Source organism: Agelaius phoeniceus, chromosome 2 (genome assembly GCF_051311805.1).
Source record: "Agelaius phoeniceus isolate bAgePho1 chromosome 2, bAgePho1.hap1, whole genome shotgun sequence".
Classification (NCBI taxonomy): Eukaryota; Metazoa; Chordata; class Aves; order Passeriformes; family Icteridae; genus Agelaius; species Agelaius phoeniceus.
Window position 1 is genome coordinate 89,463,872 of NC_135266.1, and position 27,585 is coordinate 89,491,456.

General features: G+C 41.7%; 2 protein-coding genes across 2 annotated transcripts; both read left to right on the forward strand.

Moving 5' to 3' along the window:
• The first annotated feature begins 446 nt into the window (after positions 1-446).
• LOC129117543 (taste receptor type 2 member 40-like) lies at positions 447-1,503 on the forward strand. Its single transcript, XM_054628249.2, has one exon. The coding sequence runs from the start codon at positions 447-449 to the stop codon at positions 1,377-1,379; it is 933 nt and encodes a 310-aa protein (XP_054484224.2). The 3' UTR covers positions 1,380-1,503.
• Positions 1,504-13,395: 11,892 nt separating this feature from the next.
• LOC129134732 (antigen WC1.1-like) lies at positions 13,396-27,071 on the forward strand. Its single transcript, XM_054654391.2, has 15 exons — positions 13,396-13,465; positions 15,393-15,707; positions 17,198-17,506; positions 18,756-19,070; positions 19,885-20,196; positions 20,493-20,810; positions 21,516-21,830; positions 22,515-22,829; positions 23,655-23,717; positions 23,804-24,118; positions 24,305-24,340; positions 24,644-24,785; positions 25,088-25,176; positions 25,725-25,808; positions 26,872-27,071. The coding sequence occupies exons 1-15, from the start codon at positions 13,396-13,398 to the stop codon at positions 27,069-27,071; spliced, it is 3,198 nt and encodes a 1,065-aa protein (XP_054510366.2).
• Positions 27,072-27,585: the final 514 nt, after the last annotated feature.

Below are 27,585 nucleotides of genomic sequence, written 5' to 3' on the forward strand. Positions count from 1 at the left end.
TTTGTCATAAACCCTGTAGGCATATCAGTACAAGACAGGGAGAGATTAAGGCATCAGGTATAAAAAACAAATCTAGACATGTAAAGAAGAACATAACCAATGGAGTGCGAGCCCAGATTTGTAAACACCACAGCTCACCTGCTCCATAACCCTTCCAGTGTAAATCCCTTCACCATTGCAATGCAAACTCTTTGGCCAAATTGAAAAAACTGTTATTGAATCTTCATTCAATTTGCATGCTTAAACAAATCAGCTGAGCTACCAACCCAGAAAACAAGATGTAAAACAGCAGAAATATTAAATGACATTAGGATACTTCTGCCCCTGAGATAAATAGGTGAGCATTGCCCATAACAGCTCCTTGGGATTGGAGTGCCTGCCAGATCTAAGGCTTTCAGGAGCCCAGAGGAAGCTGAGTAATAATCACAAGCCCTTCAGTTGCAACGATGACATCTTTTGCTCTCCTTTGTCTGTCAATTGCCATAATTGAATGCATGGCAGGAATTCTGGGAAATGGAATTATCTTGGCTGCCAGTTCATTGAGCTGCATTGGGAGCAAAACATGGCCCCCATATGATATGATTGTGATCTCACTGAGTTCATCTAGATTCATTGTGCAGTCATGGAATATACTAGAATACTTAATGAGTATATTTTATGAAAACTTCTTTTGTCAAGAAAACGTGAACATAGCTTCCAAGACAATTTTTACATTTCTGAACTACTCCAGCCTCTGGTTTGGAGCCTGGCTTAGTGTCTTCTATTGCATCAAGGTTGCCAGTTTTACACAGTCTTTCTTCATCTGGCTGAAGCTGAGAATTGCCAGGCTGGTGCCCTGGATGCTGCTCACATCATGGCTCTGCTCCTTCACAGCCGCAATTTCCTTCGCCTGGGATGTCTACAGTGTGCACAAGAACATCACTGCTCCTTCATCCATGACAAACTCTTCAACAAGGACAACCACAAGGAAAGACAATTTGGGTTTATTAATTCTTCTTTATAATGCTGGTATAGGTATGCCTTTAATACTGTCTATGGTTTCAAGTATCGTGCTGATTCGGTCTCTGTGGATACACACCAGACGGATGCAAAATAATGCAAGTGGTTTCAGGGATCCCAGCTTAGAGGCCCATATGAAAGCCATCAAGTCAGTCTGTTCCTTCCTTTTCCTTTATGTTATATATTTTATTTGTGTTCTTGTCATCTTATTTAACATTTTTTCACCATTAAGCAATGGAGAAATGATTTGTGTTGTTTTAATGGCTGCCTGCCCTACAGCACACACATTGGTCTTAATTTGGAGCAATCCCAAATTTCAAGAGCTGCCAGCTAGGATTTGGCACCACACTAACTGTCATGTCAGAACTGCATCCATGTAAAAGACAGTGCCTTAACCTGGACTTTCTAGTTTAGATCCAGAACAATTAAATTGAAATCATCAGAGGTATAAATAATAGATGTTGGAATGAGTACATTAGGGCCTTGATCAGCAGTCAATAGGAAGGTGGGAATTTGCTTTATGTGGATGTCACTCTTGTTAACAGTCATTGTGTATGTTGTCCATTATCGGCTGTACTTTCCTTGGAAATCACCACAGTTTCCCTAAGACAGCAGAAAAACAGGGCCAAGACTCAGACTAGAATGGAATCTCTTGGAACGCTTGAGGTTACAATACCTGATACAAATAGAATAGACATGTTTAAGCACAGACATGGTCACATTCTGCAAATATAAGGCTTCAATGCAGTTTCTGGTAACTAAAACCTTCTAAAGAGGATTCTGAGGAATTCCCAATATTTTCAGAATACCTCATTCATCGTTTTAAAATCTGGTTGAACTCTAGTAAACTCTTTCCTGATCCTAAAGGTGTCTATAACATTCCAACATGGTTTAAGAAAGAATGACATGGCCTTTTGAGATTCCTCCTCTTGCTGAAATAATGATCTGTGTCACTGCATTATTGTTACATCAGAACTGGAGCTTCATGACCCTTTTCCAACTGCAAGGCGATGTTACATACTTGTAAAGTAATTGACACAGAAACATACATGACTAGGGTCTTTTGTTCAGTAAGCCCATCCTGATTCAATGTGTCTGGTTTGGATGCTGCCAGTCTGTTTGAAGCAATGTACCTGTAATTGAGCTGAGTCTGTGCCTGAATTGTTTTATTTTACAAATTAATAAATACCAAGTCAAAGAATAACTTGAGATGGAGTCTTCCTTTCCCTCATGACAGAAACTGTACCACAGGTGACAGCACTGGCTTCCATGAACATTTTGTATGCCATTTTACAGACATGCTGAAAGTTGAGCCCATGGCAGTGGCACCCTGACATGCCACTGTCAGCACCGTGCATTGTCACCATGCTGGTTCCAGCCCAGCACCATGAGACACCCGTGTTGGGAGGGTTGGTCCATCCTCTGCCCTTCCCTGCTCTCCCCTCACCGGCCTGCAGGAACAAACCTCAGAGCTCTCTGACCACACCAACAGGCAAAACACGTGGCCTGTGCTCAACCCACAATCTGTGTGTGCTGTCCTGCTCCTGCCTGAGCTCGGAGGCACACGGCTGCTCAGCAGGGACACTCTGAACAGCTGCTCTCACACAACTTGGTTTAATGTTCCCTTATTCCACATTCCTCATGCACATGAGATTCAAAAGCACTTCTTGTGCTGTTTTCCTGCCTCTATAAGTACATCTTCCCTCCAAAGCTTCCTTTCCATAAAATTAAATCAAATCGTTTCCAATTCATTCAGATGAATTCAGAGATCTAAGATGGAAAGCCAACAGAAATATTGGAAAGCACCTCATAGGGTCAGTCTTCTGGAAGACCTTTCTCTCTGTAAGTGACCAGCTAACCAACTAGGGCCATATGAATAAAATTATTTTTAACATGCACAATATACACCCTCTACTAAATCCCTGTGTTCTATTGGATAAATTGCAAGATAAGTTTGTCAAGGAATTTTTTCTGGGAAGGAAAGTAGCAATCTCTGTATTAGTTAGGAATGTGATATTTCTTGGGATTCGGATCCTCTGAAGACATGCATCTTGTCTGAGAGCAGGCAATTTCTCTTTTCTCTGTTCTGTTTGTAATCTAAAGGTGATTTGTTCCGTCCACCTTTAACCTGTCATTTTGCAACATGAAGAAGGTTTGGAAGTCATGGAATCAGAACCTTCCAAAACATATGAACTGTTTCCACACACACCAATGTCACATAATTGCAATGGCAGCTAGATTCAAGTCTGGTACAGTGAATCAAATCATGAGTCAAACAAAATTCAAAGCTCATCCTGCTCTAACATTGCTGAAAGACATCATGCAAATCATCTTGTCCTGTAGCTCTTCACATTGAGCATCCAGGAAAAAACTCACAAGATTTTCTACGAAACTGCACACATGTAACATAAAGCAATGAGGCCAGCATTTGAAACAAAGCCCTTTTCTGTTAAAAGTACTTTTCTGTATTACTGTAATTTAATTATGAAAAAAGTCATCAGTGAGCAATTCAAAAAAGAGAATGGACTCCATTTCTTTTCCAAAGCACAGTATTTTCCAAGTGAAACAACAGTAATTTGATTAGAATCCTTAGCTCAAGGCAAGAAATGAAAACATCTGCATGAGAGATGACTACAGGATCCTTCTCTGATTTGCATTCCTATAAGCATGCCTGGAGTTTTCATTATGGAAATTCTGGACAACATCTGATGGACTCTGCTTTCAATGCCCACCAGAACATGATTTAAGAATTGGTAGCACATGTACAATTAGCAGTTGGGCACATTATCTGATGGTCCCTTATTAGCTCTGCATATTGAAATGAAAGGCAGGAATGAACATTTAACTGGATAGAGTCATACACCAAAATACACATCTATTAAATGGACAGTTTCTTCACCAAAATTCCTTATTTTTTCATCTCAGAGGAACTTCATTTGTTGAGAAATGGAAATGCAAGTCTTACTCATGGCTTCAGGCTGCAAGAGTCTTTCACAAGCCAAAAATTTGTTGTGTATTCAGGCCAATTCACTGAGCTCTTTTTGCACCTTTTACTTATGCAGTTAAATCTCTTAGAAAACTATCTTTCTTTTAAGAAGAGACATTAAAATTATTATATCTGCACTTGGCTTTTGAATTATTTTCATCTATCCTATGAAATGGAATGGAACACTACGCTAAGCTCAGAGTTGAAAAACAAATATTCTATTATCTTCAAGTAGCTGCACACATATGCAAATGTGTGTTGAATTAACCTAAAATGCAGAATGGGCAGAAATTTCAGTTCAGCCATGACAGCATACATGTGTTTGTGAAAGACCAGGAGGAATTAATGTCAGTTGCTCAAAAAACAAAGGAAATTTCTGCTTAAGGGAGTTGTCAGCAAATCACTGTTTGTTTTTACGACAGCCACAGAAAGGTTGTATCCACAAGTACATCTTACACTCATGGATTCCCAGATCACTTATCAGGGAAAAAAGGAGACCTGAATAGAAAACCTCATTATTCAGTGTTTTGAAAGTTGACATTGCTTAAAAAACCACCAGCAAGGGTATCAGTAAAAATCAGATTTAATACTAAGCAACAGCATGACAAAGGTCATTGGCAAGGTTCACTCTACTACTTACTAGATGGTTAAGGCACACCAAGGGTAAAAAAGCAACAAACAAAATCCACTCAATCTAAACAGAAATTAACCAAGTACTATCTATTTGTGTGCGTGTGTTTAGCTGTGTGTGATAAAAGGATAGAAAGGGCAAGGATAAAAAGAAACACAGCCTAAAAGCTTAATAGCACTCAAACTTAACAGTACTTTAACTTTACTTGTACCTTAAACTTGACAATTTAGTAATGGAACAACACTGAACAGCATTTAACATAACTTAAATTATACCTTAAACTTAAAAATTTAGCAAAGGAATAGCACTCAACAGCATTTAACTTAGCTTATAACTTAAATAAATGTTACTTACAGGCCTAATTTACTTAGATACCTAAGATACTTAAAGCACCTGAGAGAGCAGCATTTCTCCTGTTTTGCCATAGCTATGCACACTTGTATGCGCACAGACATAAAGAGTCAGTGCAAGGTACTTGTGAAAAATTCCCCTCAAAGGTGATACATGGTCTCCTTGAGCCAGGTCTCATAAACTCTTGGAGATCTATATCATACCCAAGATAGCTCAGCCACCTTAGAAGGCATAAAATCAGCAGGATGGCTTCTGTGGTAGTGTTGGAAACAAAAAAGTTTTAATTAAAGGCAAAATAACAAACCTCTTTACAGAGAAAAACTGAGCCAGGGCAAGAGGTTCTTGTTCCTGGTAAAACACCTCACAAAAGCAATTAGTTTCTTTGTTCTATTCTTTTTCTAGTAAATTGCTTAGGCAGGACTTTTTGGCTTCTGTCCAGTTGGCTATCCTTAAGTTTGAGGTGAAGTCCCCCAGGTCCTATGAGGTGTCTTTTTACCTCATCGAGGAAAAAACATCTGGGCTTTTTTCCTTTTTAAAGAGTCAAAGGATAGTTTTGTCACTCAGTCAACAGGGGACACATTCCTACACGAAGGTAACAAAATACTCACTTTGGATGCCCTTGCATCTCCTCAATGGGCAAAGGGGCCTCGAGGAGTGGGGATACCAGCCCAGGATCCATTTTTATTTGGTGATCTCCAAGTGCAGCAAAGGAAAGTTTGCTGGCCCAGAGGGAGGTTGCTGGTCCCAGCCACTGTGGCCCAGGAGAGCTCCAAGGGTCTCATTTTGGAGCGCTGTTTGTAGGCTACAAGTGAGCGGGCCTTAGTCATAAAAATGTTCCAACCTGGCCATGCTTCAGGTCAGCACCCTTTCTTTGAAAGTGTGAAATACAAAGCTGTGTTTTTCGTGTCAGGTACACACAGGCAATGTGTGTATTTGTGATTGTGAGATGTGTGGAAGCCAACCATGGGGCAGTTATAAAGACGAATTCTAATAATAACTGAGGAAAGTAAAGCATGGAAGAAGGCCTCTGAACCTATCCTTTGTTCACAATTAACCATTATAAGTCTTAAGTTGATTTAAAAGCACTTGAATTAAAGATTTAAGGATGTTGCTTTTTGCAGGAACTTTCTGCTTGTAGCTAAGCCTTAAAGAGTTTTGAAGTATAATTTAGAATATTGCTTGTAGTAAGGATCTTTGAAACCATAGCTTTGGAATATATAAAAAGGAAACATGCTTATCTCACACCTTAACAAAACAGTGAAAAGCAGCTTGAGAAAGGAAGATGAACATCAACTCAAGGATTAATAGTTTGGACCAAGGGAAGCTGGACATCACTGTTATGAGATTTATAGTCCTTGCAATCGAAAGATGGACCCACATCTGGAATCTGGACCTCACCAGCTGGGAGACTTCTTTCTTCTTTCAGAAGCTGGACCCCTAACATCTGGGGATACTCCTTTTCTAGGATACATCCTGAGAAAAACTAAATCACAATAGTGCGTAGAATTGTGACGTAAAAAATGAGAATAGAAATTGCTGATGAGTTAAAATTGGGAATAGAAACTGCTGAGAAAGCTTATGAGTACCCCTATAAATACCTGTAAGCCTCAACTATCGGTGTGCAGTTGGAGGGAAAACGTCCCCCACTGTACCCAGCGCTGTATTGCTCATACTTTACCATATTAATTAATAAATTGATTGCTGCTTGAATATTGGCCTAGTCAGGCTTCTCATTTATAACAAAAGTGTGAGAATACGGATGTTACACCATTCAGGCAAGAAAAACAGCTTCCACGGTTGTTCATAAAAATTCCAGGAGCTCGTTAGGCAGCACAAGTTTCCGGGAGCAAACAGTGTTTCTGATGAGCTCAAGGAGCTGGGCCCAGGGGCTGCTCATCAAGGCCGAGGCCTAACGAGCATTCCTCAGATCACAGACAGTGCAGCTGAAAGGGCAGGGGCTGGTGGATAAACCAGCACAGCCAGTAGAAAGCTGCAGTAACAGGCAGCAGCCTAAATGGTCTAGGAGGAAAGAGCTACCAAATTCTTTCCCAGCCTTGTCTTAACAAATGCTGAGAAGATCCCACTGCATAAGAATAAGGCATCGAATAACTTGCACTTTCAAATGTGGGAAGAGAGTTGAAAGGGCAGATGAACGTGACATACACACTTGGTACAGAAGCAAGAGAACAAAAGGGTCAGAAAAATGAAGGGAACAACATAGACTATTGTATAACTGGGTACAAGTGCAAGAAACCAGCAGTACAAAGGGAATTAATAAACTAATTAATTGGTGTAGCTTTCCTTAATTATCTATTGCTGTATCTCAGCATTCAACTACGTGTTTCTTCATCATTTATGTTGGATACAGTCACAATTTTCAACTCCTGGACAGGCAAGATCATGAGAGTCTTCAGTGTTTGATACATTCCTTCCAATCAGGAGCATAAGGACACATTATGTATCCCTTCCAATCCCTTTGCTTTACCAAATCAATTTCATCCAATCTCCATAGCCTTGGTTATTGATAATACTTAGGCTGACTCTACTCTATGTGTATGATGCTCAGTTTTTCTTTTGAAATCTCTTCAGACAGCAGTCACAAAGCTGATGCAGTTTAATTGACACAGCTTGCACTGAATTAATTTTTTTTTTTTTTGCCTGTTCTTTCTGGGCACAATATGGAAATGTAAAGGAGGATGATCCACAGGTTCTATTCATTTAACATAGAAAGAGTTAAATGCAGCAACTAACAGAACATGCAAACAGCTATTCACTGTGGTTTGCATCCCTGTGACTACTGGTGGGCTTTTACAATCAAAGCATTCTATCCTCAGCTAAGAGAAATGGAAAATCCTATTGCATTTTTAAGGCTTTCCTGGACATCCACAACTTTGTCTTTTTCTGGATATATACTTTAAGAGCAATACTATCATCCTGATTTTAGTTTGATTAATGCCTATACGCAGATGATACTCGTGAAATGTAACAAATAACTTTCACATAGCATATTGAAAATATGCCTAATACATTTATTATGATGAAAAATTATAAAACCCTCCAAACATTAGTAAAAAGTGACTAATCACATCTGATGCCTAAATTTTCAGTTTTGAAATTATTTCCCTGTAAAGATATAGTCATTCTTCTGTTTTCCAAATATGAAAATTTAAGGATTCAATCAGCTGTAGATAATAGCAGACCTGGCAACTCTTGAACAGATTTTCTCCTTTATGTATCAAGACATGAGACATAATGTTTACTGCAAATTCCATTTTCCTTGACAGAAGATTCTGCCATGCAGAAAGAGCACAAAAAATATTTACATCTATATCTTTTATTAATTAAGAGGCTATTTTTTACCACACATTTTAGATTAATAGCTATTCACAAAGTAAATACATTTGCATAGTTCCCACTTTCTCTTTCTGTCTCACGTGCCCACACACTCATAGTAACCTGTAATTGAATTACAAAAGGAAAACAGATTTAAATTATTATCAATAAACAATCACCAGTGCTGAAGGAAGAAAATATACAAACATTGCAAGCAGCAATGTTGATTAATGAGTGATTTGCATCCCTAAGATGCATCTTAAGCTAGAAATGTGGTGTTATGCTGGTTTGGTCTGAAGAAATTGTGGGTTTGGAAACCAGCTACCAGAGAGACCTGGTCCACTGTTTTTAACTTGTACCTTCAAATTCAGAGATGAAAGATTTAAATATTCAGAAGAAAAGTTTAGAAACCTTATCTTACAAAAAAGAATAAACACAGACATACACATCACCTGGTTCCTACTGAAACTTGAATCATTTTGATCTTGAGAACTGAGATGTTGGCATTTAATTAAAAACTACTCCTCATGAATCTCTCAAGCAAAGGTCAGAGCATAATCTGCCACAATTTATGCAAATTTTCAGTGGCCATTGTATTGGTTGTTCCATTATTAGCTGACTGCACACTTGACATGAAATCCTAGACAGTGACCCCAAGTTAATTTTAATACACATGGTTTGAATAAATGGTGACTTAATAATTACATGGAATTAGCAAAACCTGAGGGGGAAAAAGTAACAAAATTATTGAGGAAAAATGGTACAGAAAGCAGCAATAGTCACAAACACCCCCCCCCTGTATAAATGTATGTATAAATTAAAATGTCTCAGTGGAAGTGCACTGAAAACATAAGCCTTAGACCACAGTTTAAAGAAATCATTAAAACTTTACTTTCAATTTGTTTAACTCTTCATTCAATGGGTCATAAGATCAAAATATAGTTTATTCTGAAATGAAATACATCTTATCTTTTCTTACAATAAAAATCATATTGGCTCACTCTTGAAGTCTCCCTGAAACCAAATTTTGTCAAATATTAATACTTCTTTTGAGTCCACTTTCTTCAAGTGATACTTCTGCTGAAAAACTTCTGCCTGACACTTCTCCAAAAGCATTTGGGCTCACAAGATGGTAAATATATAACTAGCTTTTGGAAGGTTTTGACAAATACATTCATAAAGATAACACAAAGGTAAATACCGCTGCAGGTAACTTCATTTCAGATGTCTGTTTAAACCATTGTCAGTTTGAGATGCAGAGATTAATCCATCTCAAAGCTCAGGTTTATCTTAACCACAGGATACATCTCATTTCTCTGAAACTCAAAATCCCTCCAGCCCAGCCCGAGTAAGGAAGAAAGTGGTTTCCTTCCTAACTGCTCGCTCTCCTTCAGGCAGCCCCTTCCTTACCTTAGCAGTCAGTGTATTACCTTCATCTCTTAACTCCACTTATGTTTTGTTTAAAGATAACAGCAGTTCAAAGGCACATGTACTTACACAGCCCCAAACCGAGTTTTGGAGCAGCCTGTATTAACTTCAGACCACAAGACATGCATTTGGGTGTGCTTATCTTTCTCATTTTCACAGGCGTATGGGACTGACAGTCGTAGGACCTGGAGGAAGCCTTCAGAAATGTGTACAGCCTCTGTACAAAGGGGCTCATACTCTGAATTGAAACAATTAGGCAAGAGTGGTTTTTCTCTTAGTTGTCTTGCAGTGAGTGATGTACTTTGAAATTCTATTTATAATGTGCAGCAGTAAAGGTATGAATTTCACATAGATACAAAAGAACTGTGTTCAGAGGGATTGGAGGTAAAGATTACTGCTGTCCTGTCCCAAATCATGGGACAGGACAGTGTCCTGTGGGACACATGATGGCTTTTGGATCAACTCTGGCTCTGCATTTCTGTCATAAAAGCCCACATGGGGTGAATTTGCATGAAAGAGCAGGGCCTGTGCATGTGATACCAGAAACCAGATCAAAGAAAGAATTGGTAGGTGCTGAGAGACAAGTGAAACTCTCCTAAGAGTACATAAGGTCAGGAGACTCTCAGTCCTGCGGATTCACAAGAACAGAAAAACTCAGAACACCAAGATTCTCCAGTCTCTCAAGGCCACAAGCACTTCGTGATACCAGGTAACAGTCGGTGAGTGTCTGAGTGTGAGTCAATGACTGGGCACAATGTGTGAGTTGGTATCTGCCATTAATAATAACAGCTGGAGTCTACTAATAGCCTAACTAGTAAGAAGTGATCTAATAGACATGAATTGTGATCTTTTTCTCTCCTGACTTGAATACCAACCAGGAAAATTTGCAAATTTACTCATGAAACCATCACATCCTTGCTTGACTCTCTAGAACTAGTACAGGCTCATTAATGGTTGCCTGCCTGAGCCACTCACTGACCAATAAATATTTCACTAATCCTGCTCATTATCCCTTCACTGACCTGCATACTTTGCACTGTGTTGATCATAGTGTAGGGAAGTCTGAGATGTTGCATATCCTCAGGGCAGAGTTCCTTGTCAAGTACCAGATTAAAATGCTATATGGTCACTATGGAGTAAGGCCTTTCTGTCTGCTCTACAGCAATCTTCTCTTGTATCTGCAGCAAAAGGATGACTTATTCAGAGGGTCTGTTGTGGTAATTCCGGAACAATGGAGAAGGGATTTAAGGGCACCATTGGAGTCACCAAATCTACATTTGTGTTAACAGAATGATACATGCCCAATAGCTCCTTTCAGTAATTATGACCTTGGTCATTACTGCAGAAGTTTTCTCTCACCATTTTACTCAGACCTAATTCCAGGGCCTTATTTTTCTCATTGTTAGAAACCCCCTTGTGATATACTTCATTCTTTTCTTTACATTATATAGTCCATATTCCAGTTAGTGTCTCAAAATACTTAGAAGCAAAAGTTTGTTTTGCTAGGCTGGCAACTTTTTGAAGTCTCTACCCTCTGACTGTAAAATGGACTTTGTAGTCATCTGATCATCCATGAGGACATTCTTTGTATTGTTCCAACTCTAGCACATCATTTTGGTAAGTGAAGTATTGTGTTCAGTTTCTTAAGCAAAATACCTCAGAGTTGTTCTGCTGTTTCCTGCATGATTTTCCCAGAATCATAGCACCATTTTAGTTAGCAAATATGTTAATATCAAGTCCAACCATTAACCTAGCACTAAATCTAAGGGCCTGTGGCCCTAAGTGCCTCATCTACCTATCTTTGAAATAAATCTGTGGATAACAACTCAACCACTTCCTGGGGGAGTCTGTTCTAGTGTTTGACAACCCTGCCAGTGAAGCATTTTTTCCCCAATATCTCACCTGAGCCTCCTCTAGCACAACATGAGGTAATTTTCTTTCATGCTGTCTGTTCTAACATCCATGGGCACTGGCATGTACCTGGCTACATGGACACAGTGCCCATAAAAGAGGCTCCAGTCATCAAGGGCCTGTATGCCAAGAAACAGATCTTACGCTAAGGCTGCCTGGAATGGGTTTAAAATGTCAGTGAGAATTCAGTTGGTGGACACCTATCAACAAAGAATAGTGCTAAGTGAAACCACTGAACCTCAGTATAGGAACTGACATGACAATGGATACCTTACCTATCTCTTATTAGCACATTTGTAGTGGGATTTCCCCCACCCTGACCACATTTCCAAAGGAGTGGCAGTGACTTTCTGGTTTTCAGAGGTCTCTATCTGATAGCAGAAGCAGGATGCTCTGAAAAAGAAAGGTCAGCCAGGAACTGAAGCTGACAGCAAACCAGTCATGAAGCAAGGTCCTCAAAAGAGTTGCAATCCCATAGTACCTGAACAAGAAAACCTCCAGAACAGATCAGCAACAGCAGCAAGGTTAAGCCAGTAGTGCAGGCAATCCAGAAAAAGCCGAGATCAAGCCATAAAGTCAAGTCAGCAGATCAGGGTCAGGTATCAGCAAAGTTCACGGCCAGACCCCAGCCTGGCTGCCCTGTAGCTCTAGCAGAGACCACAGGCAAGTGTCTGAGGTCCTGAGCAAAGAACAAGCAGCCTCTGGCCAGACTCTCTGCTCTTCCTCTCATCTCTCTCTGCAGCAGTCTGACCCTGCTGGGCTATCCTACTGCAAAGTTACACAGAACTTGAACAAGCAAAGCCCAGTGAGAAGGGGAAGAGGTTGCAAAGATTGGTGTTCTAAGGACCCAACAGCATGGATGTTACTGAACTCAGAATTCTGGATAAAGAGCAGATAGATACCGTCAGACAAAAGGAGGATGCTGTCAGTGTCATAAAGGGGAATGTGTGTTTAGACTGGCGCAAACAGCATTCTGCAAATTGTTCCAGTTGTCAGAATGAGTGAAGTAGCCACTATTTAATTAACAACAGCCTTTATTTCCCTAAAGTTGCCATTCTTGGGTGAATGAGAGTGTGGGTAGAATTACTAGCAGTGGTCACCTGAAACAAAAAGAAACTCAGCAGAGGAAACAGGAAGGCCTGTAATTTGAATCCTAAGGAAGATCTTTTTTTAAGAACTTTTGCCCAAAAAGTTATGCCCAAATAAGGAAGCCATAAGCCTACCCCAGACACAGAGAGGATATCGCTTTTTACTCACCTCTAGTGATAAACACCATTTCTGTTGATTGGAGTGCAATTTCTTCCAATATGACAGGTAAGCTACAAATTAAAGGAATTTTCTTTCCCTTTTTTCTTCTGAAGTGATTCATAAATGACCAGTGTTCTACATTTTCATACTCCTTTTTCAGGTGAGAAATAACCACTTTGCACTGTGCTCTGCCTGTGCCACCAGTGTTGGTCCCACAGTAAAACAATTCCGATGATGACACCAGATACGCAATCATGCTTCATATAAGGTCACAAGTACAGTTTTTGAATTTTATTGGAGGTTTTGGCTCCTTCAGATTGGAGATGAATCTGCTGATAACGTCTAAAAAGGTGAACAATATTTCTATTGGTTCCTTCAGGTAGCTCATGCTGGCATGTGAATCTATATATTTCCTCCTTCGTAGTCATTTGTGAGATACCGGAATGCCCAGCCAGAGTTTTAGCTAGGCAGTGCCTGGCGAGTAAAGTTTCATCTATCTGCGGTCAGGATGGCAACAGAAGGACTTCTTTCTGCTCCAGTGCTGTGGTTGATTCTCCTCTCCATTCAGGTCTCCCTGGGTAAGTACATACTTTATTTTGCAAAAGGCAGTGAGATAAAAAAAAGTATGCAAATTTAATATAAATAGGTTGTCCTTCTAACAACCTCCAAAGCAAAGTGAAAAAATGGTGTTCAAGTATGTTTCTGAGATAAGGAAGGGTAAGCCTTTTCTAAAAGTTTGGTATTTTACTCAAGTATCAGTGACTGGCCATTCTCATAAGAATTCAAATCCAAATTTTGTAAACAGTTTAGCTGTACTAAATCCAGCTGGGTATTCTTACTACTGTCTTATCTCTTCTGCTGAACTGTTTGTAGATTAAATTAATAATTGCAGATGTTTGCTCGACACCAGTTAAAATTATGTAGCTCTACCCGTGTGCCTGGTGGAGTTTGGGTAACACAACATCTCCTCAGTTGTTCCTCTGTATATGAGGCTTATCACTATTTGTCTCTCTGCACTTCTGGAGCTATGTGTACATGTTTGATGCTGGTGATGAGAGACAGATTTTGGAAAACTCATTTTTTTCTCTCCACACATGGAGGTGACATTAAAGCATTGTGGTGGTGGTCTCATCCCCATATGATGAGAACAAGACTTCAGAGTTGATGTTTTGCTATAGCATGGCCCTAGTCTTGAAAGTTCTCACCAGTTCTGTGGATGCAGTCAAAGTTCAGGGCAGGGAACAGGAGGCACTCTTGACGTACATTTTCATAATATGAAACTTTTTTTATTTAGGCACCTTTGTAGTGATGTTTTAGTGTCAACTGAGCTGTACTGCAAAAATGAGAGTGACTTTTCTGCCAACTCCTTGTTAATATCAGGGAACAGTAACTGACTGGAAGATGCAGACAACAGTAGCTTTACAATGACACCATTGGCAGCACCCTATCACCCTCATCTCTGATCTAGCAGCACTTGCATTCTCCAGGCTGCTACAGGTGTTCTGATGTTCCCCAGGCACAGAGCACTGTGCAGAGCAGTGCAGGAGTCACAGCTGTCCAGGAGTGAGCTGGAAATCTGCCCCTGAGGCAGCCAGCCTGGGCTTGAAACCTCCTCTTAGACGGGAATGCATGGTGCACCCTCATCTTTTCCTATGAGAAGAACTGGGTTTTCAGCTGGAGCAAGAAAAATCTCATGCCTTCTCAGCCAAGCAGAACACTAAACCACTGAATTCAGTGAAGGTACTTGCGGGACATGCTGTGGAATGTGAGGAAATGCAAAATTGTACCAGTACATATCATAAAAAATTCACAGAAGAGTGATTACAGCAAATGATAGCTTTTATTAGGAAATATTGAAATCTGTCAATTGGGTTCAGCCTACCTCTGCATCCAGTCTTGCATGCTGTTACACATTGAAAACATCAGATTTACAATTATTTAAAAATTCAAGTGCACAGAGGTCATACAGTTGGGTGAAGAGATGTTTGTTTTGTCCCTGGATATGGCTAATAGAAATTGGTTATCTGGTTCGTTTAAAAATGTATTAGGAATTCAACTTTTCTTGGAATTCATTACCCTTTTAAATGTATAAATATTGTAGCTGAGAAAACTCTTTTTTGGACTAATACTCTGGGGGTTGTTCTCCAGAATATCTTTCTAGAGACTTACAAGACTTATTACAGAAAGATTATGCCCCCTCTGAGACAACATGTTGCAGGCACAAAGGGGCTTTACTCAGCATTTTCCAGCCCTGGTAAGTCAGTAAAAGAGAAAGTTTGCCTGTCATTAGAAATAATTTACATTTTAGCAGTGCAGTTAGCTCAAACTTGTAAATACAGACATAACTCCTTGCAAAAAAACACTCTTCAAGTTGGACTCTTTAGAAAGGTGAACCAAATAATTCTGATGTAAGAGTAAATAAGGAGCAGTAATGATCTCATTAACATCTGCAGTAGATAGTCACAATTAAGCTCTGTCCTTTCTATAACCTTGCTCTGTCTGAAGGCACTGATGAATTGAGGCTGTCAAACGGAACTGGCCCCTGCTCTGGGAGAGTGGAAGTAAAACACGAGGAGCAGTGGGGAACAGTGTGTGATGGTGACTGGACCATAAGGGATGCTGAGGTTGTCTGTAAGCAACTGCAATGTGGATCTGCTGTTAAGGCCCTAAATCGAGCTCCTTTTGGACAAGGAACTGGACCAACGTGGTTGTACCGAGTTGATTGCCGTGGTAATGAATCTGCTCTCTGGAACTGCTCACATACAGGATGGGGTGCTTTTACCTGCCCTCATTTCTTTGATATTGGAGTGATCTGCTCAGGTAAGAAGTGATCCAGCCTTGTATAACAGAAAAAAGATACGAGCCTAGGATCAAACTTTGTCCTAGTTTGATAAAGCCAAGTACTCCCTCTACTCATCCAAAGCAAGTTGCTCCAGCATTAAGTTTTCTGCTGACTATGAGTGCAAGTGACTTTGCCTGGGCACAGCAATGACATCGAATGAGCATATTAAATTACATAGAACAGAAAGAAACCAACCCGTTATTTGTTTCTACCACAGTTCTCCCAGGTAACAGAAGAGCAGAACTGAACTTGTCTTTGACAAGGAATTGGGGCTAAAAAAGTAGGTGTAGGTAGAGAATCAAGAAAATGCAATGTTATATCATACAACTGCCCTTCTTCTCCAGATCTTCGGGTAGGCTAAGACAGGACAGTCTGCACTGGCAAAAAAAGACCAATACCTGTTTGGCTGCTTCCTGTGCAAGATGTGCATGATTTTACTCTTTGGATAAAGAACCACTGCAAGAAGTTTTTCCTTCCCAGCTTCAGGACTTTACATTTGTCCTTTTATGATTTTTGTGAGGTTCCTGTCAGCCCATTAGTCTAGCCTGTCCAGATCTCTCTGAATGGCAGCTCTGCCCTTGTGGTTATGTCCCCACCCCCCCAAAATCATAAGAGTGTACTCCATCACCACCTCCATGAAGATAAGACACTGAGCAGAACAGGCCCCTGGGAAGACCCAACAAGTGAAATTCCACTTGCTGACAGTCTTCAGGTAGAGTGCAACTCACTAATGACTGAGCCTGAGCATTCAATCAGCTGCTTAACCATGTTGTCCTTCCAACCAGAGAGCAGCATCCTAGTACTTGGACATGAGAATATTGCGTGAATGGCAGTGCTAAATGTGAGGTAAATGGCATGTGCTGCTGTCCCCTCATCTATAAATCCATTTTAATCAGAGAAAGCATTACAGTCCCACAGGCATGATACATGCTTGATAAAACCATGCTGACTCTTCCCATTCATCTCCTTGTGCCCACAAATAAGTTTCTGCAAGTCTCACTCCATCTTTTTTTTCAAGTACCAAAGTGAGGCTGGTCAGCCTGCAGATCTCTAGACTGGCTTTTTAGCAATTCTGAAACTGGGTGCAACATTTCCTGTTTCCTCTTCCTGGGGTCCTTCAGCTTCCTATTCATTGAAATAGAGGTCTCAAGGACACACACTAGTAAATGGCTATTTGTCTATTTATCTGTTTATTTCGGGATTGCTACTTCTCAGTCATTGGCAGATGCTCAAAGTTTCCTTCCTTCTTTCCCAAGGATTTTGTATTTTCACATACTGAGAAATAAGCAATCTCATACACCATTTTCTTCTTTATCAGCGCTATACAGGAATTGCCCCAGTCACAATTCAAAAGTATTAGTGATCCTCAGAGCAGTGAAATGTGTCTTTCCCATTAAGGAGTTTTAAAAATAGGTCAGTACAACCAACCCTTGATAATGGAATTCTTGTTTTTTGGGTTTTTTTCCAGGCTTCTCTGATATGCATCTGACTGGAGGGGACACTGCCTGCTCAGGACAACTGAAAGTAAAGAAAGAAGGAACTTGGGCCACTGTCTGTTTCTCACACATTGATTTCAAAACTGCCTCTGTTATATGTAATGAGTTAAAGTGTGGCCAGGCTGTGGATACCTTGAGAGGAACTCACTTTGGAGACAGACATGAGCTGATCTGGCAAGAAGAGTTTCACTGTGTAGGGAATGAGGCTCACCTTGCAGACTGTCCCAGGAGCATGCACCATACTAACACGTGCTCTCATGATGCCACTGTTGTGTGTTCAGGTGAGACTTTGGACTGATGGACATAATTCACTCATGTTCTATATGCCTTTTTCCTATTAACCCACAGTTCAGAGCATCTGTACACTTCTGTGGTCCTCAGGATCCTTGGATGTTTCCCCTACCATGCCTTGAGCTATTCAAGGGAGACCAGAAAATAACAGAGAGCAGTCCCACACTGTCTCACTCACTCTACTGAGAGTCTGCATCTAACATGGGCTGTTCTAATCACTCCACTACCACAAAGAGATCTCAAAAGGGCTGTTATTTCTTTTATGCTAACCCTTCTTAAGAACTCCACAAAGTCATGGCTGCTGGGAGCTCTGAATACAGCTGTGTATTGCCATCCACTGAAAAAGTAAAGGTTAGGCCTAACAAACACCTTTTTCCTGAGGCCACAGTTCTAAAGGGGTAAACTAAACCTGGGGCAGAGCTCCTGGCAACAGTTTGACACAAAACAAGCCTGTAAAAGGGCTGGAACTCATGTCCATTTCCAGCCCAAACAGCTACAGTCTGTTTCAAGACAGCCTTGGATACTGTGACCAGTGGCAGCCAAACACCTCAGCTAAGGCATCTAACAGGCCTTGGCTCCTGCCTCTATCTTGCAATAGTCTTGGCTCAGGGCTGAAATCCTGCGCTCATTAGGGGTGCAAGGACAATGCAAGGACAAGGTAAGGGCAGAAAGTAACAGTGTGAGAAGAGAGAGGGACTGCATGGGGCTGGCAGTAGGACACCACAGCACCATCCATGCTGCCCTTAATTTATTGTCATTATGCTGATGGTTATGGCCTGGGGTGTTCAGAGCTTTGCTCTGGGGCATGGATGAGAGCTGAGAATTCCCCACTGCAGTTTCTGCTTACCAGGAAATGTGACATGACCAACTACTGGGAGAGAGAGTGATACCAGTTGCTCCTACCCTGAGTTCCTCACATGCAAGGCAGTGCTGAAACTGCCTCTGCAAGAGAAAATGTAAGGTAGCAGCAGTATTGTGAGGGGAGGAGAGAGCAGAGCAGAGAGGAGACACTGAACTTTAGGAGTCAAAAGTTTTTTAGTCATATAGTGCAGGCTACAACATGGACAATAGAGACTTTAAGAGCTGGCTTATCAGCATCCTGTTCTAAGATGGTTTCCAGTAACCTGACACAAAAATGAGTGCTAGTTTCTTGCAGATTGAGAGACCTCTCTTACAGTTTTCAGTGCAGTAGCAAAAATGCCCAAAAGTAACTGCTAAGCTCCTTTATTCCTTCTGCAGGCTACGGTGGGTACAGGCTGGCAAACGGCAGCACCACGTGTTCAGGGAGAGTAGAGCTTCTTCACGGAGGCACATGGGGAACCTTGTGTGACTACCTGTGGGATTTACCAGCTGCCAATATCCTCTGCCAGCAGCTAGACTGTGGAGTTGCACTACTGATCCCAAGGGGACAGTCCTTTGGGGAAGGAAATGGATCTGTCTGGAATGCCACATTCAGCTGCCAGAAGAATGGCTCACTCCTGAGAGACTGTCCCGTGCGTCCTCTAGGTCAGAATGAATGCCCTGCTGGAAAAGAAGCTCATGTGGTATGTTCAGGTGAGCAGTGGAAAGGTCTAAGAAGAGAACTGAAAAACTCCTTCCTTGAGGAAAAATATGGACTCAAAATTCAGAGGGCATATGTGGAGTCAGGCTCTGTCGTTTGACTGCTGCAACAGGAGTTAAGGCTACACTTCACCTGTACCACAGGGCTGCTCTCTCTGAAATGCTCCTAGTGTAGGGTAACAGCATGAGCAGGGCTGCTGCACAAGCCGGGATGAGCTGGGCTCAGAGGCTGAGCACAGCACAGGCAGAGTCCTTGCCACCAAGACACAATCCAGAGCATCTGCAGAGAGGACAGAGGAAGGTTTTGGTAATAAGGTCTATGAGCAGTCCCAGAGAAGTCGAAACAAGCAAAGGGTGTAGGGTCTGGCTGGAGAGAGCAGCCCAGCATAGCATGAGACAAGACTGGAGACGGTTACACCTGTCATGTACTTGAGGCAGGGATTGAATTCCTGGTCCAGGTTTAAGTGAGGACTTGGACCTGCAGTTGAAGGATGCAGAGCTGTAGGCCCTCAGAGATATTGGTCTGAAAAATTAAGGTCTATTGGTTGACCCAAAGCCCCAATCCATAATGCCCTGATTTTAAAAATTGCAAATGGGATGTAATCCTGAGTTCTAGCCATTCTTCTCAGTAAAATAGGCTGGACTGAAGTCTAGTTATGAGTATGGAAGTTTCTAGTTATGAGTATGGCCCAGTTAAGTCATTTTCACTACTGAATGATAAGGAAAACTCATTCTCATTTCCCAGTCACTTCCAGGTCCTGCCCATGAGCAAATGTAACACTCCAATATTCCCTTTTTCTACATTCAGGGTGTCCAGGGGGCAGGCTGGTGAATGGCACCACGTGCTCTGGCATAGTGGAGATCCGCCATGGAGACACGTGGGGAAGACTCTGCCACTCCCACTGGAATTTGCAAGCTGCCAATGTTCTCTGCCATCAGCTGAACTGTGGCTATGCAAAATCAATCCAGATGGAAGAAGGTTTTGTGGATGGAAATGGGCCTATATGGAGAGATGCTTTTCACTGTAAAGGGACAGAGTCCTGCCTGTGGGATTGTGTTCAAGTGACTTTGGGCAATCCAACCTGTTCAGCCAAAGAAGCAGCCACTGTAACTTGCTCAGGTAAGTCAGGAGTGACCTTTTATGGGTGGTGCAACATCAGACCAAAGCAGTGCTGGTGATCTCACTGGCAGGATCTAGTCTTTGAGGTGGGGAAGCCTTTCTTGCTTCCCTTTGCAAGCCCTTGTGTGCATGAAAGCAAACAAAGCCTTAATGGGGGCAGTCTCCTTAATCAGTGGTGAGAATTAATATTTTGCCAGCACAGAAATTTGTCTTTCATAGCTTTCCTGCAAGTTATTTCTACTGCAGTGAGATAAGCAGATGCCACTCAATATATTTCCCAACTCTCTTGAGCCCAGGTCTTGCTGAATCACTCAGACTCTCAGGGGGTGAGAGCCGCTGTGCTGGGCGAGTTGAGATCTCCCTCCATGGTGTGTGGAGCAGAGTCCTGGATGACAACTGGGACATTAGGGATGCCCATGTGGTGTGCAGACAGCTCCAGTGTGGAACTGCTGAGAAAGCCTATTACCTCCCAAAGTCTGAGCGAGGCACGGGTCTTGTTGTCCTAAGGAGTGTCCAGTGTACTGGAAACGAGACTCAGCTGATGCTCTGCAACACCTCCCATTATCAGACAGTGCCAGAGGGAGTTTCTGAAGATGTTGGAGTGATTTGTTCAGGTGAGTCACTGTGTGAAAGGTACAGAAGGTTTCCTAGGATTTCTCCAGCCCATGTTGCACTGTGGTGTCACAGATCTTAAGTTGGCATGAGTCTGAGCTTGATGATAGTTAAGGAAGCAAGTGTAATTTATATAATGCTTTCTTCATCTGAATTTCTTACAGAATTATCTTCCAGAGTCAAAAAGATCTATTAGAACACAGAAGCCATAAGAGCATTAATTTGGCTGTGATTTCCAAGCATTCTTACTGCCACTTGAGAATTCAATAGCTTTTATTTTGTGACATTTCTATATTTATAGATACTTGCAGCTATTCTACAGAATATTACAACTGTTTCACTCTTCTCTGATTTTGCAACCCATCTGTAACAGGAACAGTGTCTGTCTCTAACTAAATGAGTACAGACAGAAAACAGGTTGTCTGGCTTTCTAAGATAAGGTGACCTCTGCATATACTTGGTATGATTATACTCTTATTGCTGGCAATATCTCAGCTTAATTATTCAAAAATTCACCTGATGTAGGAATAGGCCTTTCCTTTTATGCAGTTTTAGCCTCACAGGACTTCTGCCCAAGCAACCATGGCAGAAGGACTGGGATATAACAAGAACATGATGTCTTAAAAGTGCTTTAAAAACATTGCCCTTATGCTGACCTGTGCATTATAGTTGTGTTGCATGTTGACATCTGGATTTTCCTCCTACAGGCAGCAGACAGATGAGGCTGGTGAACGGAACAAACCACTGTGCCGGGAGAGTAGAGCTTTATCATCATGGCATCTGGGGCACCATCTGCGATGATAACTGGGATCTATCAGATGCCAATGTTGTTTGCAGACAGCTTGGATGTGGGCATGCCATCGAGGCATTTGTCTCTGCTCATTATGGTGAAGGGTCAGGGCAGATCTGGCTGGATGATGTGAATTGCACTGGGGCTGAATCCGATCTCTGGGCATGTCCCTCTAGGGCGTGGGGCCAACACAACTGCCAGCACAAAGAGGATGCTGGAGTCCTGTGCTCAGGTGTGTTTGGAAAAGCCTTTTCTGAGCCTGTGGGTTCAAATAGGAGGGTTGTATAAAAGGGAAGTTAAGAATAGTGGGGACTTGCTTGGACAGCCTCCTCCTGTCTTGATGACAAGCATGGTTGGTCAGCTCATCTTCTTGGTCCTACCAAGATGCAAAGGATCTACAGAAGCCTATATTATGTACCAACACATACACACACACACACACACACACAGAAAAAAAATCTGTGGTGTAGTAGGATGTTTGGGGGATAAATTTTAGGAGTTTGTAAAGATTTCCACAGCAAGGGGCTGTGTGCTCCTTCCAGTCAGTTACAGCTGGCTCTGAAACCAATAGGAACAATCCACTGTGCACTACAGCATCAGACAATCCAAGTAGCTTATGGTGGCTCTGCTCACACATATTTAAGACAGAATGGCAGCAGCAGGAGAGAGGAGAAATGAAAGAGAAGTAGAAAAAAACACAGATGACCCCTGAAGGGGGTTAGGGCCTGTTACAGCTCATGCTGGAGCCTGAACAAAGTCTGAAAGGACTGCAGCCTCTGGAGTATCCATGCTTCACAATACCGGTAGAACCAATACAGCTAGTTAGCACTGTAAAAAACATGTTATCACACAAGCAGGAAAGAAACATCACAAGAAGTCTGTGGCACTAATTCCATTTTTATGCCTTCACTTCCAGATTTCCTGGCTCTGAGGCTGGTGAACGGCAACGACTGTGCTGGGCGTGTAGAGGTTTTCTACAACGGGACATGGGGGAGCGTTTGTTCCAACCACATGTCCCTGCTCACTGCAGCAACCATGTGCAAACACCTGGGCTGCGGAGATGGAGGAGGAATAGCCACGGACTTCAAATACGGCAGAGGGTCTGGGCCCACGTGGCTGGACCACATTGAGTGCACTGAGGAGCACAGCTCACTCTGGCAATGTCAGTCAGACCCCTGGGACCCTCAGTCGTGCAGCAACCGAGCTGAAGAGACCCACATTACTTGCACTGGTAATCAGAAATGTATTTGTATGTGGCCAGACATGTACATTAACATATGCATGCATGTATAGATGTCACAGTAATTATTTTGTGTACACTTGTTAGCTGGTCTCTACTGTTTCTAGTTTCATGAAAATGGCAGCAACATTTTTTTTGTCAAAATCATTGACTTAAATGAGTGAATTCAAATTACAAGATTATCAGAGTGCTTTGGCTCAGTGAAATCCTAAGGAATTCCCTAATACGATGGTGCCATTGCATATTTTTTAATGCAAAAATCTATGATACACGGTCAGTCTGTGAGATCTGAGCTAGGATGAGACTTCCCAAGAGGTCTAGAGCCAAGTCTATGTTTCTACATGTTTCTCCATGTTTTCTACATGTAACTGTGTATACACATAGCCATGGACAAGTGTACAAATCCATTTGGTTCTAAAGGTCCATTTCTAATACCTGCTCCTATGACAGTATTTCACACCTATGGGTATCAATATCTGCAATCATACATAATAAAATATAAGAAAATATATAAAATTCAATAAAAATATAAAATAAAAATGAAATATAATATAAAATATATAAAAATGAAATATACATGAATATTCAGATATCCTGAAAGGGATTTCAGCTGCCTCGTGAGAAGAAGGAAAGCATACCCATCAGGAAGATTATTACTCACAGCAACAGCCAAACAGCCATCTGCCAAGAACTAAACAGGCCATACACATATTTCAGGAAATAATTAACCTGATGGTTAATTTTCAGCTATTTTACACTCCCTAATTTTTTTCAGAGAATAATTAAATTATTTACTTCAATATTTAAATTCTGCAGGAAGAAAAGAGGCAACATCTCCAGCTGCATTTGCTGAGTGTCCAAACTCCACAAGTTGTTCAGGTACCTTCACTTCTTTGTTTTTCTTTATTGGTCTCTGTGGACCTTTCTGCTGTTTCAGTAAAACAGAAGGTTTCTGTGTTTTGCAGACAGGCAGAAGTTACGAGTCATGGGAGGAGAGGATGAATGTTCAGGCAGGGTGGAGATGTGGCACCAAGGTTCCTGGGGAACAATCTGCGATGACACCTGGGACATGGCAGATGCCAATGTTGTCTGCAGGCAGCTGGGCTGTGGATCTGCTGTGTCTGCTCTGAGTGAGGCTGCCTTTGGGGAAGGGACTGGTCCCATCTGGTTGGAGAAGGTGCACTGTAAAGGAACAGAGCTGTCTCTTTGGGACTGTCCTGCCAAACCTTTGTTTGGCAAAAACTGTGATCATAAGGAAGATGCTGCTGTGAATTGCTCTGGTTAGTGACCAGTCCTTTATTACACAGGCCTGTGAAGGAGGTGGGTAGGGGAGCATTATGCCAGTTGTACTTCCCAGTGACTAGCCCTTTCATAATTTTGACTGCTAAAGCATCACAAATTATATGAAGATGTTCTCCCTATTTTTCACACTTGCCTCTTAATCTGGACTAACCTTCCTTTTGCAGGTGTGACAGAAACAACAGCATCACCCACGAGAGCAGGTAAATTCTTTCTCTCTCTTTTCTTTCTCCCATCAAATGACAATTTAATGTCCCTGATACTTAACAGATAAAACAGCAGTTTATTTCAGCTCATCAGAAAACCTTCCCTCCAGCCTTTCATAAAGGAACACTGAGAGGCACCACCGCCAGCTGCTGAATTTTATCTGCTTGAGCAGGACCCATAGCAGAGCAGCAGGTGCCCTGCCTCACCCTGCTGTGCCCATGGGCACAGCAAGGGGCTGCAGAGGAGCAGCCCTTTGGGACACGTGATTCTCTACCTGTTTCCTCTTGGTTTCCACTCAGATCGCCCCCGCCGCCCTGCCACAGGCAGCACGAGGCTTTCAGTGCCTGTCATCCTCTGCATTATCCTGGGCACCCTTCTCTGCCTGGTCCTTGCCATTCTTGCTGGGCAGATCCGACGTGCCAGGGCACAGCAGAGAGGTAGGTTTCTCAGGACTGGTATGAAATGCCTCCTTTACATGGCCCCAGATGTTTAGTAGGCTGGGGAGGCAGTGGGGATGGGTGACTGAGATGAACTAAATCTGTTGATACACTGAGATTTTTCCTTACTTTCTGACAGTAAAGGAGCCCAGAGGTGCTTATCCTCAGTCAGCACCTCTTGGTGCCTTTCTAGGTACCAACCAGGCCACGTAGGCCCCTGTAAGGTACTTCTCCTTTTCAAGACTCCAGCCTGAATACAAGCAGAGTCTGTGAAAGTGATCATTACCTTTTACTTTCAGGCTCCAGACTATCCTATGACCCCTTCTCCGAGGCTGTCTATGAAGAGATTGATTATAACCTGATGAGGGAAAAGCAGGGAGTGACTTTCCTCTCAGGTCTGTGTGTGTTTCTTGCTTTTCTCAAGGGAAAGCTCCTCCTTTCTGATCCAAATCTGATACCTTGCAGCTCCCAAATTTACTGGGAAATTTAAAATTCCTGGATTTGAGGAGAGGAGTTTCCTGCCCAGTGGACTCTGTCAATTCCTTTCCTAGAGACAATTTGTTTTGTGCAGCTCTCACTGCAGCCACAGACCATAGATCAGTATAGGTCAAACAAACAAACAAAAGCCTTTTGCTTCAATTATTTAAAGCAGGAACAAATAAAGGAATTATTGGCATCTCCCTCACAGCAGCTGGGTCCCTGTAGGTTTCCTCCCATGAATTGCTTTTCTCCCTTTGTGGAATGCCTCCCCCATGATCCATGAGAGGTGTTATGGGGCCCCCTGAGGGATTCTTGGTAATTCCATTGTAAGCCTTGCAGAAGTAATACTGACTGTCAAAGAATATGCTGGACTTTGATGCTGTTACTGCTCTTTTTCTCATGGTGCAGTTTTAGCACTTAAGGAGAGTTTAATCTGGTATCATGGTCGTTCTCATTTGCCTAGATTCTTATTCAGAGAGCTCAAAACCAAAGGAACACTTTTATAGAGCAGGCAGTGATGAAGAAAATGATCCTGGAGCAACTCAAGGTAATGTGAGAAAGGGTTTGTACAAAGAAAGAGATCTCAAATCAGGGTAACTTTTAATATCCAAAGCATTATGAGTGATTAAGACTTTCATGTCCTAGTGATGTTTCCTAGTGATGCAAAATCTTCTGTATAACTCTTGTGGTGGAAGAGTGTCATACAATCTCATATACAAGTGCTAGTTTTCTCTTCTATATGAGAAATTCAAAATAAATGTTTGCTGGTAGTTCTGCCGACACTTCACAGGATCCAGTCACATAAATCCAACAATGTGACAACTGCTTCTCCCAGATATTGTATCCATAATAGCTTATAAAGTGTTGCCTTATTTCTGAGACAAATGGGGAGAATTAAAACAGAGGAAAGACATATTCCAAATAAGAACAGTGGTGTTCAATTTGAGCTGATCAAGGGATCTTAATCCAAGTGATCTGAAGAAAATACAGATTCCTAGCTGTGGGGTTTGCCTGGGGGGTACATGTGGTTTGTAGGTTGGGGTTTTTTATAACTTGAAATAGGTGAGGGAGAGCAAGTGTTTGGAGAAGAACTACATTTTCCAAGAGCTGATCAAAAAGCTCTGTTAGCCATTGTCTGGTGTCCAAGAGATCAATTGCCAAAGACACGAGCAGATCTGAACCTCAGTTGCCCATATCCCAGACTCTGCTGCACCATGTCTTTATTTTCTACTGCTTTTCTTATATTAAGGACTTTTTTAAAGTTAAAAAACAAACTAAAAGCTTTTCATTACAAACCAAAAGCTAAAAAACAAACAAAAAGCTTTGAAGTGCTTATAGAGAAGACAATTATTCTAAATAGTTTCTCTTTCTGTTATTCAGATTGAATATTGATTTCTAGGTAAAAAGTGAAACAGGAGTACTTTGATTTACTTTTCTGTTTATACATGTATCATTGGTAAGCATATGTATTTACAATAAAACTGTGCACAGTAACATTTACTGAAGGATGGATTCCAGTTAAGTACAGACATGTCAGTATTACAGCCCTGTGTTGCTGGATTATCAGCTACTGCTTTCCCTAGTGGAAATCAATACCTGTACTGTTCCAGAGGCCTCTCCACTGCCTGAAAATGCCCTGGAAGATGATTATGATGATGCAACAGAAGCTCCTGGACCTGGAGATGCTTCTCTTTCTGAGCAGAATGAAGAGGAAATCATTGGGATCCCTGGAGAAAGTGACAGAAACAAGGATTCCCAGACAGGTGAGGCTAGAAGAGCAGTGCTGTTCTCTGTTCTTACATCCAGCTAATCTATAGCTCTGCTCTGCTTTCCTTACAGCCGTAAAATTCTTGCCTTTGGCCAACCCAACCTAAGTTTCCACTGCTGCAAATTAAAATTGTTACTTCTCATTAGAATGACATGGGGACAGAGGGTTGCAGTCATCTTTGTAAGAGCCTTTTAAGTACTTGAAGACGGATAACAGTTTGTTCACATACCTATCCTCAGTTCTGTTCTGTATTTTGTTTCTCTACACAGCCACAACCTAAATTAGTCAACTTTCTACTCAGGCCTTGTAGTCTACACTCTGCCCATGATGTGTCTCCACTCAGTCCATGTCTGTAGGTCTCTATCTTTCAAAAATGGCTATAAGCCAAATCTTTAAGGTATTTCTTTACAGCATGGTACTGTAAAGTATTTCTTTACAGCATGGTACTGGTGTCAGGTAGAGCACAAGGACCAGCTCTTACACCATATCCTTCTGTTTATGGATGCTTGTGTGATACTTCCCCTTTTTCTAATAACATGACAGTCTTGAGAGGGCT